The sequence below is a fragment of the Sceloporus occidentalis genome, unplaced genomic scaffold (assembly GCF_023333645.1).
Source record: "Sceloporus occidentalis isolate IW3139 unplaced genomic scaffold, rSceOcc1.0.p SCAF_2, whole genome shotgun sequence".
Classification (NCBI taxonomy): Eukaryota; Metazoa; Chordata; class Lepidosauria; order Squamata; family Phrynosomatidae; genus Sceloporus; species Sceloporus occidentalis.
Genome location: NW_028316982.1, coordinates 54,350,334 through 54,370,520, shown reverse-complemented (window position 1 = coordinate 54,370,520; position 20,187 = coordinate 54,350,334). Strand labels below are relative to the sequence as shown.

General features: G+C 41.1%; 2 protein-coding genes across 5 annotated transcripts in view; one reads left to right on the top strand and one right to left on the bottom strand.

Annotated features, from left to right (window-relative positions):
- Positions 1-8,851, bottom strand: part of EHHADH (enoyl-CoA hydratase and 3-hydroxyacyl CoA dehydrogenase) — a 30,233-nt gene extending 21,382 nt beyond the window's left edge. The window contains exons 1-3 of one of the 2 annotated variants that reach the window (XM_089509432.1): positions 8,738-8,851; positions 3,071-3,174; positions 645-820 (exon numbers count right to left, since the gene is read on the bottom strand). In XM_089509432.1, coding sequence (XP_089365558.1) covers positions 645-820; positions 3,071-3,174; positions 8,738-8,811 — 354 coding nt within the window. In that variant the 5' untranslated portion in view covers positions 8,812-8,851. Of the gene's footprint in view, positions 1-644; positions 821-3,070; positions 3,175-8,284; positions 8,490-8,737 lie in introns of those variants that run through there. The other variant, XM_089509433.1, reaches the window with a different exon arrangement.
- A 1,114-nt stretch (positions 8,852-9,965) lies between these two features.
- MAP3K13 (mitogen-activated protein kinase kinase kinase 13) overlaps positions 9,966-20,187 on the top strand; it is an 85,045-nt gene continuing 74,823 nt past the window's right edge. For 2 of the 3 annotated variants that reach the window (XM_089509426.1, XM_089509431.1), the window contains exons 1-3: positions 9,966-10,057; positions 15,981-16,026; positions 17,814-17,937. The gene's annotated coding sequence lies outside the window, so the exon portion shown is untranslated. The remainder of the gene's footprint in view (positions 10,058-15,980; positions 16,027-17,813; positions 17,938-20,187) is intronic. The other variant, XM_089509427.1, reaches the window with a different exon arrangement.

Sequence of the window (20,187 nt, the reverse complement as noted above, 5' to 3'; positions counted from 1 at the left end):
CAAAGGCCCTTTCCATTATGAAATATTCCAGTTTGAAATATTTTACTTCTTCACACTTTTCATTATTATGCGAAGTACTATGCAAACATATTTTATGTCTAATGCAATGGTCATGCAAACATTGATCCCTGAAACTTTAGAACTATCTTCCATCCCTACATAATTGATATGAGGGTGGAGTGCACTTGTTGTGTGAGGATAAACATGTTGATAATTAAATGTTTCTCCCACATGGATGTTAAAATAATATGCTAATATTGTATCTGTGCAATGGGGGAAGCTCATCAGAAAAAAATAAGGAAATAACAAACAAATAGAGTACAAGGGACCTGAAGTTGGTGGTAGGCGAGTTGGTTTGTTGGTCTTTTCATTTTTTAAAAGACACATGGATGATCTTGCTAGCAGATGTGTTAGATTACAAGTGTCATCATCCCTAATGAATACTGCTGGACTATGGCTGCTGGACATAATAGGATTAATATTCAGAGCTGGAAAAATGACTTGCATGGTTAAGCTGGCAGAGGTTCTCTTGGCTGTAGGCCCCAAAAAGTTACTTTACCAAACTTTGGACATTGTCCAAGATAGCTGAAAGACATGAAATTTCAGAAGACCAACCTAAGATTTGGGTTTTTGAGTTGTTTTACCTTTGCATTTGCAATCCTGTAATGACAGCCCAGTGCTACCTCCAAACCTCCTCCAAATGCCAAGTCTTCAATTGCAGCTACCATCGGCTTTTCACTCTTCTCTATTAAAGAAACAACTGACTCTAAACTGGGGAATTTGCCTTTGTCAATGTTGGCAAAACCTCTGATATCAGCACCTAAGAAAATAGAGCAAAAACATGAGAATCTATTCCATTACTCCAAAAAATAGGTCAATTAAATCCTTCCAAAGATTGGCAGATGACAACAGCAGTCAGGTGGTATGCTACCAGGGTCCCTTTGTCAAGAGAAGACATCCATCTGTTTGATGGTAGTGAGGACTGCTTTTAGCAATTCATACTTCCCTATGTACCTCCCCCCTATACCGCATCCAAATGTGCTCTGTAAAGTTGGTGAGACACTGTTGGAGGAAAGGAAAATAGCTTAAAACCTCTCTGTCTGTTCCACTGATTAATGTTTTCTGTAATCAAAGGGACACTTCACTTGTCCCTCCATATTCGCTAGGGTTAGGGGTACAAGACCCCCGTGAATATGGAAAAACCACAAATAACAAAAACACCATGTTTTTACCTGAGATAACACCTCTCTAGGAACCTAGGTCCTCCAGGGCAACTTTGTGGTCAACGTTCAACAGACACTGACCGTAGAACTACACTGGAGGAGCTGCAAATGCCTAGTAGAGTATTCTCTCTAGGAATCTCTGGGTCTTTCAGTGCAACTTTTAGTTAAAGTTGACCATAGAGTTGCACTGGAGGACCTATATATTCCTAGAGAGAACATATTAATCATATCTGTGAATAATCAAATCCACAAATATCAACACCACAAATATGGAGGGATGAGTGTAGTTGAAAATTCCCCTCCATTTTGTATACCGAAATTACTTCCTGAAAACACATCCTATATTTTCTATCCTTGTGTCCCTATCAAACAAGTCATATATAGTCTACTGTTGTTATTGTGGTATAGCTTAAACCCTCAGATTAAATTACAAACAATAAACAACTGATATCTGAAAACCATAACTCAGAGAATATCTCAGTGGATCAAACTTAACTAAGAGAGATCTATACCCATTGAAGTTATCAGACTGATAAAATGATGGTGATGTATCACATTGTATTTAATTGTTTCATAATTGTTGATTTTTTTAAAAAAATCAAAATTACCTAGTGGGTATTTCACTAAGAATTGATCTCAGTTTTGCCCTGTAGATCATCATCTTTAAGCGATGATATCTGTGTTGTGGCAAAGGTTGAAATAAATAACTTTTTCAGGTCTCTCCCAGATCTTTGTTTGGTCTTTAAAAAACAGTGGAACTACAATATACTACCAGTGAATGGTGAATTTCCCTTTGCATTTAATAATAGAAGGTGATATATACAGTGCAATGCTATGCACATTTACCAACAGGAAATGGGGTTTTCTACCTAGAAAGTGTGTATAGGATTGCAATTTTAATTAAAAAACAAAACTAAAATGAGTACCCAGCTTGTTTGGGGCAATTAGCTTACAGTTGTAAACCGTTTAGAGACTCTTTAGTGCAGTATGAAGCAATATATAAATGAAGCTGCTATTGCTATTGTATAGATCTGCTATACTCAATTATATAAAAATCTGCACAGATAACCTAGAAAATATAATTCCTAGTGAATTTAACTGAAAACTAGATGAAATGTTGTTAGCATGTTATAAGGATATCAGTGATAGGAACAGGTCATATCAGTCAAAACAAAATGTAAAACCACACTTACAATTCAACAAATGCAGAGCCAGAAAAAAATTAATATCCATCACATTAAAATCAAGTTACCAAATTGGGAGAAAACAACAATGAAGAAAAAAACACTTGTTGTTCCTTGACATCAACATGAATACAAGCTGTCAACTCTGGACCTCTCAGAAACATTTCACCATTTCAGTCACAAAGCAATTGCTTTATGATATCAAAGAAAGTACACTTTGTATTATACATGGAAAGGTGTACTAGTCTCTGCTTTATTTAAGTCGAATTAATATATGTTGTTGTTGTTGTTGTTGTTGTTGTTGTGTATCTTCAAGTTATTTCCAACTTATGGCTATGCTAAGGCAAACCTACCACGAGGTTTTCTTGGCAAGATTTGTTCAGAGGAGGTTTGCCATTGCCTTCCCCTGAGGTTAAGAGAGTGTGATTCGCCCAAGGTCACACAGTGGGTTTCACAGCAGAGCTGGAAATCGAACCTAAGTCTCCCGAGTCCAATGCCTAAACCACTATGCCATACTGGTTCTCAACTAAAAAGGAACTCTAATTAACTAGAATTTCCCCTAGCACTAAGGACATAGTCAATGCTAAGATATTAATGTTCAGCTGCAAAATTTCACAATTTTCTACATGAGCAAAAAATTGGCATTAATTCAGAGACTCTTACCTGCACTGAATTTTCCATTTGCCCCACAAATCACAACAGCTTTCACAGAGGGATCGGTGTTTGCCTGCTTCACATCTCGTTCTAAAGCCTGTGTAGAGGCAGGGCTAAAATACACCAAAAAGTCACTTCAACTATGAAGAAAAAATTAAGGGGTCTATCATAAAACAAATTCCCTAAAAGAGTCTCAGAATAATATCTCAAATAAGTTTTGAGATCTATATATCAAGATCATTCCCTCAAGCCTCTAAAATGTATATTAAAATGTAAAGTGTTTGCCCACCTGTTTTGCTATGGAAATCCACATGCTTAATCACAAAGTCAACAAACGTTTTATCGAATAATGGAAGACCATCACAAAGTTTTATGAACAGAGAATTTGATATTTAGATTGGCATCCCAAATATTTTAATGCAAGTTTGCCCTTAACTGGCAAACTTTGGCCTTAAAAAAACAAAACATTAATCCATTCTTTTATTGAACTAGGTGTGATTTTTTTTAAAGATTGCAAGATGTTCTTCATCCAATTTTTGTTTCATTCAAATCATAAGCAAAATCACCAGCGTGACCCAGACAACAGACTCTTCTAGATTAGTCTATAGTGTGAGTTCTTGCGGCATAACTCCTTAGCTTTTGCTGAGTGTTGCCACAAATGGGTCTACTCATTTCATTCTTTAGAATCTATCTGCAGTAGCCTTTTGGATCTGCCCTAAGATGCTGTCAAAGGTTTTCCAAAACCAGGCCATTATTTGGTGAATTGGTCCTATGGTTTGAAAAGTAAGCTTTTCCCTCTCTGATTTCTTTTATATATGTGTGTATGCGTATATGCACAGACACACACATACACATATATACATAGAGTGCTATAGCCTTAGCCTTATCTATGGATTCAAGCATCCATGACTTGAAAATATTCAAAAATATTTTATATATTTATATATTTAAATATAAAAATACATACATTCTGAAAACCAAACCATGATTTTGCCATTTTATATAAGGGACACCATTTTATTATGCCATTGTATTTAATGGGACTTGAACATCTACGGATTTTGGTATCCATGGGTGGTCCTGGAACCAAACCCCAGCAGATACCATTGTATCATTTGGATATTTAAAACAGAACATCAAGAACTATAGCAACAAATACTATGATCTCCTGACACATTTGTAGCACTTGGAAGATACCAATGATGGGTAAACTTCTTTAACATTGTATATCATATTTAATTTATCAAGAAGTTTGAAAATATGTAAGCTACCTCTAGAGGGAGTTGAAACAGCAGCAAATATTTCAAAGGCAAAAAATGGTACAAAAAGGCTTTAGTTTCCCTCCTTGCAAGGCAAATACATTGACAACTGCTTCAAAAACCAAGAATACGATCAACCTGAAAGCAGCTTGCTTATGACCACCACTGAGAAGGCACACAAATGGCATATCCATATATTTCATGAAAGACATTTGTGCTATGTATTACCTATTATATATGAACCATAAACACAAGCAATTTACAAAAGGGAGGTTTTGTTGTAGAAAAGATAACAAGGACTCCTGTGGCTCTTGGAAGACCCTGTACGTTTATTATGTTATTAGGCAAGCTGTCTTCAACCTTGTGTTTTTCATATGTCTTGGAACCCACCTCATCCAGCCAATATGACCAATTTTAGAATTCTTGTTAAGAAAGGGATGGCATAAGCTTCTGCTGACTACTATATTCTGCTTTATTAGAGGGATGAAGTGTTATCCTGCAAAATAGGTATAATGTACACTTGCCCATGATAAACAGTGAATAGGTATGTTATGTAGATGGCTATCACACAACTGTAATCCTTGCAATAACTTGCTAGAGCATTTCCCTGAGCAAAATGTTGACTGATTTTATTAAAAAGTCTTCCCAAGATGCAACTGAACCTTGTTTCTTTTGGGCATGTTTGCTCCTGTATTTTCCTGCCAAATTTGCATCATGATAAGGCCCAAGATTTTGTTGTGGGAGAATCTAAACAGGTGTGGCAAGTCCACCTCCAGACTGAAGCCATGAAGCAATTGGTATGTTCACATTGACAAAAATAACTGAACAATGTGGCTTAAGGTTGCTCAGTGTGAGTTCCACCAAGTAAAGACACATAGCATGGAATGACAAGAACTACCACAAATGTTATGTTGCTTTCTGGTGGTCAATACAAATTAACTCAATATGCTGAAAATGTCATCAGCTTTGGACTATCTCTGAAGGCTTAAAGCTTAAAGACAAAAACATATGAATCAACTCAAATAAATATAAATCTGAATTGTCATTATATGTGATTGGATTATTATTATTATTATTATTATTATTGGTATATTGCATTTCGTAGGCAATGCTCATTCCAGTTTTGTGAATGACCAATGTATTTGGGGCGTTTAATTTCCCTTTTCACACTCACTGTCAACAATTCTATTGCCAATCAAGTATACTCGAAACTCTGGATAAAACCCCATGCATCTAATGAAGTGGACTGTAGTTAATGCTACAATATCTCTGTTACGTTTTTATGGTGGCACATAATTTTTGTTTTTGCAGCAACAGACTAATACAACAAATACTCCTTTAGCAATCACTTAGGACAAAGATTGAAGACCACAGAAAGATTTCATATTCAAATGCCTTGTTAAATATGGAACAGAAAAGCCAATTTTAATAATAAACTATAATCCTATATTTTCTGATCAATCTATTACAGGTTGAGTCTCCTTTACCCAGGAATCCAAAACCCAATATATTCCAAAATCTAACTGTCCACATGGGTGGCTGAGATAGTGACACCTTTGCTTTCTGACGGTTCAATGTACAGAAACTTTGTTTCATGTAAAAATTATTAAATATACAGTTGTCCCTCTGTTTTTTGCGGACTTGGAGTCCGCGTCCCTTGCCCGTTCGCAGGTGGCAAACGGAGGGGGTCAAAATGGATCGCACGTCACCATTTAAGTCAGTGGGGCTTTAATATTGGGGATTTTTCGTTTTCTCGGTGGGTCCAGAACGCAAAAATGGAGGGGCGATTGTATTATCTATAAAATTAGCTGGAATCCAAAACACTTCTGGTCCCAGTCATTTCAGATAAGGAAGACTCAATCTGTAGTATCCAAAGTCCAGGAAAAATAAAGACTTTCAGTTTACATATTAACTAGTTCTCAACCCATGACCAACTTTCCCACTGCGATTTCAATATTACTGTTTACTATTAAACCCAGAATGAATAAGAATTCGTTTGGTTTATTGGAATTTTTCAGATGATGATTTACTTCTTTCTCAATAATGAGGAATATTTGAAAATGTGACCATAGTCTTCTTTGCCTGAATGTAACTTCAAGCAGGTTCATGATCTAGTAATGGTCATTCTTTCCCTTCTGGGTGAGACAGTGACTTCCTGCCTCTAAGGCAGAGATAGGGAGCATAACCCCCTTATCTTTTGGATTAAAGGTAAAGGTAAAGATAGTTCCTTAACATGACTGTCTAGTTGTAACTGACTGTAGGGATGGTGCTCATCTCTGTTTCTAAGCCGAAGAGCCAGCATTGTCTGAGAACAGCTCTGGTGGTTGTATGGCCAGCATGACTCCACTGAACGCTGCTACCTTCCCACTGAGAAGTGGTACCTATTTATCTACTTGCATTTGCATGCTTTCAAACTGCTAGGTTTGCAGAAGCTGGGACTAGTGACAGAAGCTCACCCTCTCATGAAGCACTCAGCCTCGAACTGCCAACCTTCCAATCTTCAGATGATCAGATTTGGCGTCTTAACCACTAAACCACCACATTCTGGATTATAACACTCATAATCCCCCAATTCTGCCTGTGCTGGCTAGGTCTTCTGGGAGTCCAAAACACCCAGGGGAAAGGGTCCTTTACATTTGCTGAAAAGCTAAATCAGTTTCAGGAACCTTCCTGAAAATGTTCAGCTCAGTGTCAGCACAGAAATGCCATTAAAACTGAGTGTCCCATTCTCTTTGGAGTGCCAGATCCCCCCTTCTGAGGATGTGCTTTCATTGTGCTGCTGCTGCTGAAGAGGCAAGGGCCATGGGGTAGACGTGTTGGCCATACAGCAAAGTACAATGACATCCAAAACCCACAAAACAGTAATAATTTTACGAGGCCAACCAAAATGCACAAAATACATGTTGCAAGCTTTCAAAGCTCCACTAGCTCCTTCATCAAGCAAAGCTGTGAAAAATCATGTGCGCATACAGTTTCAAGTGGCTAAAGTGAAAATTTGATAAGATATGATGTTTTAAAATAAAATTTGAAAACAGTAAAACACTTTTAAATTTTAATTTTTTTAAAACTGAAATTTTTAATTTAACATTTTAAAAACTTGGGGTCTCTCCTTTCCCCTCCCACTGAGTCTGGCCACACTCACACCATCTTTTCAGTGTTTAAAGGGACGTAAGTGAGCTCCACAGCCCATTTCTGCCAAAAGGCAGATTTTTGGAGAGCAGTGGCGTCATCCCCTGCAGGGTGTCACTCGGTGCAGTCCGAACCCCCCAAACCCTCTTATGATGCCCTGAGGTCCTGAGTAAACATGCACAGCCTCCTATAGATGGAGGTGAAAGAGAGCCTAACTCTGGTGGTGACAGAAGTTTTGTGGATGACCCCAGAAAATAGAACTTTTAACCTCTTGCCCAGGAGTAGGGTGACTTGTGGTCCTCCTTTTCACAGAATCCTAGAGTTGGAAGAGACCACAAGGGCCATCCAGTCCAACCCCCTGCCATGCAGGAACTCACAATCAGTGTAGCCCTGACAAATGACCATCCAGACTCTGTTTAAAGACCTCCAGAGAAGGAGACTCCACCACTCTCTGAGGGAGTATGTTCCACTGTCAAACAACTCTTACTATCAAGAAGTTACTCTAAAAGTTGAAGTGGAAACCTTCAACTTTCGCATTCATTGCTCTGGGTCCTAGTCTCTGGAGCAGTAGAAAACAAATTTGCTCCCTCCTCAGTATGATACCTGTTCAAATAAATACTTATCATACCACCTCTTAACCTTTCACATTATTGCGTGATAGACTAGTGAATTCATGTGAATGCGTTCTGGCCCCACTTTCTTTTCATTTGAAACTGAGAGCAATTCCTCCCGTGTGATAAACTCCGCTGTATTCCAGGTGAGGCCTGACCAGAGCAGAACAGAGAGGCACTATTACTTCCCTAGATCTTTTCCAGGACATGTCCTCCATTTCTACCTTCTGTCCGGGAGGAATTCCAAAGTGTCCCCCATTCTGAGCCTTGCTGAGAAGCCCATTGAGCAGCATGCTGTTCCTTTTTGAGAACTTCCTTTGCTTGGCAGCCTGTCCTCCTTCCAGATGTGTCACAGGATGGCTGTAAATAAACCTTATGGAAATGAAATTGGTATTTATTTATTTGATGTCTGTGCCGCCTTTCTCCCAGAAAGGGGCCCGAGGCGGCTCACATATAAAAATCCTAACAAACATATTACAAAAAGAAGAAGAAGAAAACAAAGAAAGAAAGAAACACAGTTGAAAACATTACTGCAGGGACATTTCTCTGGGTGCTGTTATCTTTTTCCTGTGGAAACGTCCTCCCTTTCTCTTGAGTGTCCTCCATCTTGTCCTCCTTTGGGGGTGAGGACATAGGAGGACATCATCATTATTATCATCGTTGTTGTTGTTGTTTACCTGAGGGTGTTGAGAGGAGGGTTGCAGATCCTAATCACCCGCACAGAGGCAGCCCCCCGCAGCAACTGCGCCATCGTCGCGCGACAAAGGCCCCGTGTGGCTGCCAGAAGGAGCTCCAAGTGGAAGGAGCTCCAAGTTACCAAGGGGGCGGGAGGGAAGGTCCCTGAGGGGCCGGTCTGGAAAGCCAGGGAGGAGGCGCCAGGGAGAGCCGCCCGTGGAGGAGCCAGGCCCCACTGCTAGGCCTCCATTGCAGCAGGCTCCGCCTCAGTGGCTGCTGCTGCTGCTGCTGTGCCTTCCTTTACTCAGTGTCCTCCATTTTGAGCAGGGCTTCTATTGATCTGAGTGATTTTAGCTCAGAGTGAACAGAGCTCTTCCTTTTCAAAGATATGTCCTCCATTCCAGCCTTCTGTCTGTCCAGGAGGAGTTCCCAAATGCCCTCCATTTTGAGCATGATTAAAAAGCATGGATTTCTATTGCTATTAGTGTCCAGGGTGACCAGAGGCCCTCCTTTTCCAGGACATGTCCTCCATTCCAGCCTTCTGTCCAGGAGAAATTCCAAAATGTCCTCCATTTTGAGCACGCCTAAGAAGAACATATTTATATTAATTGGGCGTATTTACCTTTTATTTGGTCATGTCCTAGATATATTTGACAGTTAAAAAGTGGTGTCAAACCGGATTATTTCTGCAGTGCAGATGCAGACCAGGACAGGGCTCATATTCTCCATCTGGAGGACAGCTGTTATGGCGCCATGAACGAGGGTGACATGCTGGAGACATCCAGGGCCTCCCAGCACCATTTGGCAACACTGAATCCGCTCTTGATATATAGATATGTTTATTGATAATATAAATACATTTATTCTGTTAAGGTGGGAACTGGACACAGAAAGAGGGAGAAATGTGCAATTTGGATGAACGAGAGCATTAATGCCTTGAAGAGCATTCATAGCCAAAGGGGTTAAAGGGGAAGGCCATTTGGGGCTGCGTCCACACTGCAGAAATAACCCGGTTTGAGACCACTTTGCCATGGCTCCATGCTCTGGGAGTGTGGGAGTGACATAGCTTGCTTGTGACAGGAGCAGCAGCAACGGGCTGCTTCGGGACCGGAAGTAACGGGGCCGGCCTGTCAGACGGTGTGTGTGCTGTTTACTCTTCGCGTCAGGTGATGCCGGAAGTGACGCAAGAGGGGAGGGGGACCAATGGCCACAAGGGAGTGGGTCCCGGGCGGCGAGTAACGGAGGGGCGAGAGAGGAAGGAAGGAAGGAAGGAAGGAAGGAAGGAAGGAAGGAAGGGAGGGGCTGCTGCTGACGCCGCTGAGGTAAAAGGTCCTGACGCCGGGCATCTTCTTTTGGGGGAGAGAGAGAGGGGGGGGGCGTCCCTTGAGGGCAGGAGCCTCCTCCTCCTCCTCCTCCTCCTCCCCCCCTTTGAGACGGATGTCGCCTGGCGACGTGGTCGGATGGGCTGGCAGCGCTGCCTCAGCAGTCCCTGCCCATAGGGAACCATTAGGGAATGCTTGCCCATAGGGCAGTATTGGGGGATATTTGCCCACAGGGAAGCATTGGGAGGCATCCTTCCCTAAGTGCAGGGATTCTCTAAGGATTCTCTATGGGCAAGTAGCCTCCAAGGCTTCCCTATGGAAAGGCAGCCTCCAAGGCTTCCCTAGGGAAAGGCAGCCTCCAAGGCTTCCCTATGGAAAGGCAGCCTCCAAGGCTTCCCTAGGGAAAGGCAGCCTCCAAGGCTTCCCTAGGGAAAGGCAGCCTCCAAGGCTTCCCTATGGAAAGGCAGCCTCCAAGGCTTCCCTATGGAAAGGCAGCCTCCAAGGCTTCCCTAGGGAAAGGCAGCCTCCAAGGCTTCCCTATGGAAAGGCAGCCTCCAAGGCTTCCCTAGGGAAAGGCAGCCTCCAAGGCTTCCCTATGGAAAGGCAGCCTCCAAGGCTTCCCTATGGAAAGGCAGCCTCCAAGGCTTCCCTAGGGAAAGGCAGCCTCCAAGGCTTCCCTATGGAAAGGCAGCCTCCAAGGCTTCCCTATGGAAAGGCAGCCTCCAAGGCTTCCCTAGGGAAAGGCAGCCTCCAAGGCTTCCCTATGGAAAGGCAGCCTCCAAGGCTTCCCTAGGGAAAGGCAGCCTCCAAGGCTTCCCTAGGGAAAGGCAGCCTCCAAGGCTTCCCTATGGAAAGGCAGCCTCCAAGGCTTCCCTATGGAAAGGCAGCCTCCAAGGCTTCCCTAGGGAAAGGCAGCCTCCAAGGCTTCCCTATGGAAAGGCAGCCTCCAAGGCTTCCCTAGGGAAAGGCAGCCTCCAAGGCTTCCCTATGGAAAGGCAGCCTCCAAGGCTTCCCTAGGGAAAGGCAGCCTCCAAGGCTTCCCTAGGGAAAGGCAGCCTCCAATGTTTTGGGAAGTCAGCCAATGCTTCCCTTTTATCTTACAGTTGTAAACTGCTTAGACATTGCCTGTTCAGTATGAAGCAGTATATAAATGAAGCTGTTTGAAAGGCATCCTCCAGTGTTTCTCTGGGCAAGTTTCCTCCAATGTTTCTCTATGGGAAGGCATTATCCAACGTTTCCCTATGGGCAAGTATTCTCCTGTGTTTCCTTATGGGAAGGCATCCTCCAGTGTTTCTCTCTGGGCAAGTATTCTCCAATGTTTCCCTATGGAAAGGCATCCTCCAATGTTTCCCTATGGGAAAGCATTATCCAGGAGGACATCTGGTCACACTGTACTGCTATAAATATAAATTCAGGCTTCTTAATCCTACTCAGAATGGAGGACTTTTTGACATTCCTCTTGGACTGAAGGCTGGAATGTAGAGCACATCCTGGAAAAGGGAGGATGTCTGGTCACCCTGCTTAAGTTGGAAATGACTTAAAGGCACACAACAAACAACACACATACACACAACTCCCTTCAGGGTCCAGGGATGAAAGGAGGGAATGCTTCCCTATTCTGATGCCTGATGCCTTCCTCCTTCCCTGGCTCTCCTTCTATTCCACTTTGCTATTCACTACTGTGTCTGCTCGCATCCTTGTGACCTAGCCAGCAGGGTGACTGTTCTTTGGAATAAAGGCATAAGCCCAAAACACACTGCATAAATAATCCAGTTTGACACCACTTTAATTTCCCTGACTCCATGCTAGGGAATTTTGGGAACTGTAGTTTTGTAAGACATTTAGCCTTCTCTGTCAGAGAGCTCCAGTGCCACAATAAACTGCAGTTCCCAGGATTCCCTAGCACTGAATCAGAGCAGTTAAAGCAGTCTCAAACTGGATTGTTTCTGAAGTGTGGTTTGGATCATAGGTGAGAAAACTGAATACAGGTTGAGTCTCCTTTATCCAGAATACTTGGGACCAGATGTGTTTCAGATTTTTTTTCCAGATTTTGGAATATTTGCATGTATAATAATTTTCCAAGGGAAGGGTGGGTGGCTCTGTTGGGGGTCCTCATATTCTTTCTCACTTTTTGCTTAATTATTTTTCAGTGTGGGTTCCAGACCTGGCTAGGGCAATCTTTATGGCCGATGGACCTGGAGGACAAGCAGATTTTTTTTAGCCAAACAGAGGAAGATGATTAACAACTTTAAAAAATGCTGTTGAAATAATGACAATAAGTTGAATGAACAGCATGAGAAAAGATTCATTGAGATGCTGTTGCTCTTGTAAACTGATATTTTTGTCCTGCTAGAAAAGGCCTTTTGGTGTGGTGCAGCCATTTTGAAACCCCCTTTTTTGATTAATAAAAGACCTATATATATATATATATATATATGGGAATATTTGTACGCATGTAAATCTTGGAGGTGAGACACAAGTCTAAACATAAAATTCACTTATTTACATCTTATACACATCACCTGAAGGTAATTTTGTACATAATATGTTTGTGCATTAAATGAAGCTTGTGTACACTGAACCATCAGAAAGCAAGGATGCCACTATCTCAGCCACCCATGTTTTGGATTTTGGAGTATTTTGGATTTTTTGGAATTCTGGATAAGGGAGACTCAACCTGTATGTTGCATACTCTGTTCTTTGGTAGGGATGTTTGAGGAAAGAGAGCACATCTGCCTTGCTGTATATTGTCAGTTGCTCAGAATGTATTTGAGGAGCTGCAGTGTGTGGAACAGTAGGATGTGTACTGAGTGATACTCCATTATTTGTATTTTTGAAAGCTATTACAGTTGGCCCTCCACATTTGCGGCTTTGACTTTTCTGGATCTGATTATTTGCAGTTTTGATTAACATATTCTCTCTAGGAATTTCTAGGTCTTCCAGTACAGCTCTGCCAGAAGTTGACCATAGAGTTATCCTGGAGAATGTAGAAGGTCCTAGAGAAAACACTTCTCTAGGCATTTGTAAGTCCTCCAGCATGATTCTGTGATAAACCTTTGGCAGATATTGACCATAAAGTTGGATTGGAGGACTTGGAGATTCATAGAGCGATGTTTCCTTAGGTTAAAAGAACAGTATTTTTTATTTGAGATTTTCCCACATTCATGGGGTCCTTCACCTATAATCAAATGTGGAGGGACCACTGTATATCCATTTGTACCAAGACACCCCTCCCCCCCCAATAATGTACAACCATTACAATGTCCACATTCAAACAGTGTCAGAGTGCAAGACTTTATGCGACTGCTCAGAATTAAGTCTAGCTCAGTTCAGTGAGGCTTATTTCCAAATAAGATTTTATAGGATTGTAGCCTTAGGGCCTGAACAGACAGGCCAAAATAAAGCTGCTTCGTGTCACTTTGGAGGTATGCTGTTTAAGTGACACACGCATCTTAAGAGGCCAGAAGCTGCGCCAAAGCTGCGATCCAGTCCTTAGGATTGGAGTGTGGCTTTGGTGCAGCTTCTGGCCTCTTAGGACTCATGCAGCATTTAAACAGCATACCTCCAAAGTGATGTGAAGCAGCTTTATTTTGGCCTGCCTGTTCAGGCCCTCAGTGTACATGATTATGCATAGCCTTGAATGTGCACTAGTAAGTTGTATTTTTCCTCTCAGTAAGATATATAATTTTGCAACTTGAATGCTCAAATGTGACTCAAGGAATTTGCTGTGAGCCCATTGTAACAAGCCCCCAAAGCAGTAATAGGATAAAACTCCAAAGAGCACAAACACTAAAGCATTCCTTTTAATAAGAATTGTTGGAAAGAGCATGTGATATTTTGTACAGTCATCCCTCCATATTTGCGGCTTTGATGTTTGCGGATTTGATTATTCACGGATTTCATTAATATGTTCTCTCTAGGACTGTCTAGGTCCTCCAGTGGTCAACTTTAAACTCTGTAAACTCTGTGGTCAACTTTAACTAAAAGTTGCACTGAAAGACCATTTGTAGCTACTCCATTGCCATTCTATGCTCAGTGTATGTTGGACATTGACCACAGAGTTGCGCTGGAAGACCTAGAGATTCCTAGAGAGGTGTCCTTCAGGTAAAAACATGGTGTTTTTGTTATTTGCGGTTTTTCCATATTCACAGGGGTCTTGTTCCCCTAACCCTAGCGAATATGGAGGGACAACTATATTTAAGACGGATCTGTGTAAAAAGCTTTAGAATAATGAAATCAAAGAGTTGGAAGACATCATAAGGGCCATCCAGTCCAGCCGCCTGCCATGCAGGAATAACACAATCTAAGCATGCGTGACAGATAGCCACTCATCCCTTGTTTAAAGACCTCCAAAGAAGGAGATGCCACTACACTTTGAGGGAGTGTGTTCCATTGTTGAACAGCTCTTGCCGACAAGACGTTCTTCCTAATATTTAGGTGGAATCTCTTTTCCTGTAGCTTGAATTTATTGCTCCTTGTCCTGTTCTCTGGAGCAGCAGAAAACAAGCTTGCTCCATCCTCAATAGGACATCCCTTTAAATATGTAAACATGGCTATGATATCATATCTTAACCTTCTCTTCCCCAGACTAAACCTACTTAGTTCCCCAAGTTACTCGTCAGATGGCATGATTTCCAGACCTTTCACCATTTTGGTTGCCCTCCTCTGGACACTCTCCAGCTTGTCAATATCCCTCTTGAATTGTACCCAGAACTAGACATATTATTCCAGGTGAGGTCTGACCAAAGCAGAATTGTTGTTATTGTTGTTAATTGCTCTCGAGTCATCCCACACTCATGGCGACCCTGTGGATGAGACATCCGTGTCCTCCTCCCCTGTAACTTCAGACCCATGACCTCCTTCACTGAATTTAGCCATCTGCTGTGTGGTTTCCCTCTCTTTCCAGTGCCCTCCACCTTCCCTAGCATTATTGTTTTTCTAATCGATCATGCCTTCTCATGATGTGGTCAAAGTACAAGAGCCTCAATTTAATCATGTTGGATTCCAGGGTAATTTCTGACTTTATCTGTTCAAGGACTCATTAGTTTGTCTTTTTAGCTGTCCACAGTATCTTAAGCACTCTTCTCCAGCACCATATCTCAAATGAATTGATTTGTCTCTTACCTGCTTTCTTCACTGTCCAGCTGTCACATCTATAAGTGGTGATGGGGCATACAATAGCTTGGACAATTGAAACTTTAATGTGTTCATAATTATTTAATATCACTGGTTCCTGCTTCATAAAAATAGGCCCACATACACATAAAAGACAGGGTGGTAAATAGGATATCTCGTTCATGCTACAAGTAAGAACTGCTTGTTGGGAGGGAAGCTAGATTTTATTAGTATTGAAAGGAGCAGATAATTTCTATCAAGTATTTGATATATTTCACTGACATTGACTGTAATGTAAATGGTAGACTGGTGTGGTGATGCACAATATATTTTTCAGATTACATTACCTCAGTGTTTGTTGTTGTGTGCCCGCAAGTCATTTCCAACTTATGGTGACCCTATCATGGGTTTTTCTTGGCAAGATTTATTCAGAGGAAGTTTGCCATTCCCTTCCCCTGAGGCTGAGAGCATGTTACTTGCCCAAAGTCACCCATTGGGTTTCATGGCTTGGCTGGGAATTGAAACCTGGTTTCCAGAGTCATAGTCCAACACTCAAACCAGTATGCTATGCTGAATCTTTATGAGGGCTACTGCACTGTATTGCAGCAGAATTACCTGAAAGATATTATATGCAATTGAGTATTTTGAACAAAGCAGTCTTGACAATAGAAAAATAAGTACTGTATATATTTAGCTTCAAAATGATGGAATGACACATAGTATTTTTTTAAAAAAACAGAAGCGTCAACAACCTGAGAGATATTTGTAGCATTAATGGAGCACTGAACATTGTATCTTGTCTTCGCAGTAAACCTCCCATATGAAGCAAGGATGAGATATCTATCCTGCATAGTGTAAGTCAATTGTAATATAGCCTACCAGATTTCAAGCAAATTGATTTAGAATAATAGAATTGTGGGATCCTAGATTTGGAAATGACTTCATGGGCCAGATCCAACCCCCTGCTCAATGCAGGATCTCCAGCTAAAGCATCCCCAGCATGTAGCTGTTCAGCCTCTTTTTGAAAATGTCTAGGCAATTGATTCCATTTGCCAAACTGCTGTTACTGTTAAGAAGTTCCTTCTAATGTTAAATCCCAAATTTACTTTCCCATAACTTCACACCATTAGACTTGGTCCTACCATTTGGGACCACCAGCTTAGTAACAAAGATAAGCTCTGCCCTCTATAGTGGGACACCACTTGACAATCATGTCAAAGGGAAAACTAGAGTAGACCTGTAGAATCTATTTTTTATTGGTGAATTGATACTTTTGCCATTCTGATTGATTTATACAGTCTTCTGTTATCAGAGATACAAATTGATTTCTGGCAGTAAAACCCAACTGTAAATTTTTCAAAAGCTGTAGCTCAGAAAGAGGAAATAACTTTTCTATTGAATTCTATCTCTGAATGAACTGTTTTTACATGTTTTTTCAAGCTGTCAGAAAAAAACCCCAGTGGATAGATACTTCTGGGCAGTACTGAAATAGTGTGGGTTTCAGGCTGTAGAATTTGGCTATAACTCTTTCAGAAGCTGCAGCAGGGAAGGAAGGAATAACCTCTCTTTAGAAATGTTGAATCCTGCATCTGTATAAACTATTTCCAGCTTTTTCTTCAAGTTGTCAGGAGTAAAAATTCAGTTTATTTATATTTTTGTTCCATGTTGAAGCAGTCTATTGTTCAGTAAACACATGCAATTTTGGTATTGGCATTGGCAGTAGCGTTACTGGAGGGGGTGTGGACGGCATTGGGTGATACCCCAGAGGAGGGGTGACACCTTGCCAAGCACAACCCCTCCCTCTCCTGCACCACTTTTTTCCAAAGAAAACCGGCGTGGGGCAGGGAAGGAGTATGCTCTGGGCACCTTCCCTTCCTCCTGTGTGCCCATTTACTCATGAGTAACTTGAGTTTGTTTCCTTTAAAACTAGGTAGATTGAAACATTTTACCAGATACACTTTTCTGGGTATACATGTAAGGGATCTTCTAAACTTGGAGGTATTGCATCTTAGGATGGAACCAAGAGCAAACATCTACACAGAGCTATCTAAAGGAAAATTTTACTGAACACATTTAAAACATATACAATGAATACATAGTGTAACAGTAGTTATTACAGTAGAGCTTCATAAATGGCAGTAAGTCAGTGGGCGACACAGATAGCTAGCAAGTGTAACACAGTTACTTCAGAATGGGTAGTATTTGTTCAAAGGAAATAAACTCATGAGGCAAGCAGAAGGGAGCAAAAGGACTCTGGCTGTGCCCCTGCAAGCCCTACCCCCTGCTCTCATGACACCAGGTGGAGGAACACCACTGGCCATTGACAACATTTTTACTTACTCCTCCATGTAATTGTGCAAAGACAAAACTCCCAGACTATCCACTTAATGGTAGGAATTGTTCAGTTTTGTACCATTTTCTTTTTAATATTTTTATGCTATCTTAAACTTGTGCTTCAGCATTACACCTGTAACAGTAGGATTTGTCTTGCTTACTATACACCAAATTCTGATTAGTAGTAAAAACATTCCTAGGACTTGTGTTGTTTACTTTGCTCATACCAAGATTTTTTGTTTAAATCTAGTTAGAAAACATAAAGTGTGCAATTAAATATACATAACTCATTGAATTTATTTTCTAGCTTGCTAAAATCAAACTTTTGGGAAAGAGTGTCAGGCAGACAATCAGGACGCATGGATAATTAAAGCTACCAGAAAAGAACTAGAATTTGTTACCCTTCTGCTGGAATCTATGATTTGAAGATGGTAAGTGGTTAATTTCGTTCCTTTCTATTTTATGTACAGCACTGTGTAAACTTATAGCACCTTATAATTAAATAATAATAATTATAATAGTTTTAAAAACATAAGCCTGCAAAGTGAATTAACAAACTGCCTAAAAATCTTACTGACATTGGCCTGAAACAGACAGGCCAAAAGCACCATGTTTGGGCTGTTCCAGGGGTGTGGCATTCAGATGATGCATGCCCCTGGATTGAGATGAAGCTGCACCATGGCCTCCTAAGGCAGCCCAAACCCAGCTGCAAAAGGAGTGCAAAAAAGCTCTCCTTGCCAGCAGTCTGTTGTGATCACGGCAGCAGCCAGCCTCAGGACCACGGTGTCTCATCATCATAGTGTCTGATCATCAGGGTGCACTCGCGGTTCTCCAAGCCGCCTGTCTGCTTGAGGCCACAGTTGTTGTAGGTCAAAGAATCTACTAATCATGGTTTCATTATGTTAGGATTAGGAACATAATTTGTTAAAATGATAGATCTCATATTAATTTGTAAGGCATATGCAGCATTATGGGGGAGGGGAACTGCAGATAGTGGTGCTGTCCTGTTAGAAATATACTAGAACAGCATTACTGCAGCAAACTAAAACTTTACAAAGTGTTAAGCAAGATGTGAAGTTTCCCAGAATTGTTCTTTGTGCTGGAAGGTTAGAAAAATTACAGAACCACACACACACACACACACTGAAAAAGAAAGCTTAGGAAGAGAAAAAAAGTTTTTTGATTCATCCTGAAGAGGTTCCACAGTTTCCAGTTTGTAAAGAAGGGAACAGGAGGTTGTAAGCAGAAATGCAGCACAATCTAAACATGTTTATTAAATGCAAGTTCTTTCAAGTTCTGAGGGGATTTACTCTCTATTTTTATTTATTTTACCTACTTTGCCTTATGAATAATTCTTTATTGAGCTATGCCTGTTTTTCAGTTGATTTTCATTATTGACAGGTAATCATTGTTTTTCACACTGTTGTGGGAATTGTTACTGAACTGCAGCTCCCAGGATTCCTCAACATGGTGTGTGCTAGCTCCAGGGTTACTGGGAGTTGCACTTCAACTTTATCTAGAGGGCTGTACTTCTCAGGATTGCAGGTGGAGTTATCCACGACAGTTGGATTTTCCCACCCCTGCTTGTAGCCAGAGGTCATATATAGACAACATAAAGATAGGGAAGTAAAAAGGGAAAGAAAGGAAGTGTGAGGTCCACCATTATAATGAATAGTCATGTCCTTAAAAAAGAATCAACTACAGAACTATATATTTATTCCAGTTTCTTAGCAGATGTTGATAAAACTTGTGTTTATGTTGCAAAAAAGTTCATTTTTAACCATTGAGTGACTGATGGGATCATGGCTGATGGGTTCACTTTGGATTTCATCCTTGCAAGATAAAGTGTTAAGCAATCTAAACAGCTAGTGTAGCCTATTATGCTGCTCTGATGTAAGCTTTCAGGCTACAGGGATAAAGTTCAACAATGATTTTAAGGCTGATCATATCTAGTGTGGCATCCAATACAGTGGTGATTCTATCTGCATTCTCTGTTCACAAGGGTGTCACCACCATGCATGATTCATTATGGATGGGACTTATTCTTTAACATACATGTTTATTAATCATGCTAAACCAGGCAAGCTGCAAATTAGAGTTCAGGTTTCACCAAAGGCTACTGGGACAGTGAATTGATGCTTATTTTCTTTTAGAAAATATAAAAACCAGCAGTAATTCAAATCTGAACACTTTCGTTTTTTCTTTATTATGCAAGGCAAGTTGTAGGCTAATACTTACGTATCTATTTACTGCTTTCTTCCTTATGAAATAACAGACAAGACTTTTCTAGGATTGCATCTCATTGAAATGTGATAAATTAATAGAGTTTATATGTATTCTTTTGTATAAAAAGTCCAAATACTAAGGGCTGAAACAGATGGCCTGGTAAATCCAGCTTCTCACTGGCTTGGGGGGGTATCATTTAGATGCAGGCTTCTATCCCACTTGGCGATTACATGCTGGTCAGCTTCTATCCAGTTTGGGGGCATGGTGTGTAGACGCCACATGCCCTGGACCCGACGAAAAGCCAGCTACAGAGGCAAAGGGGTGGCTTTTTTCTTCCTAATTTACAAATCATCCAGTATTACAACTCATACACAAAATATATGGCCAGCACTCATGGCAGGACGTGTGATCCTGACATGGGGATGCCATAAGTCAGAAATGGCTTGAAGGCATAC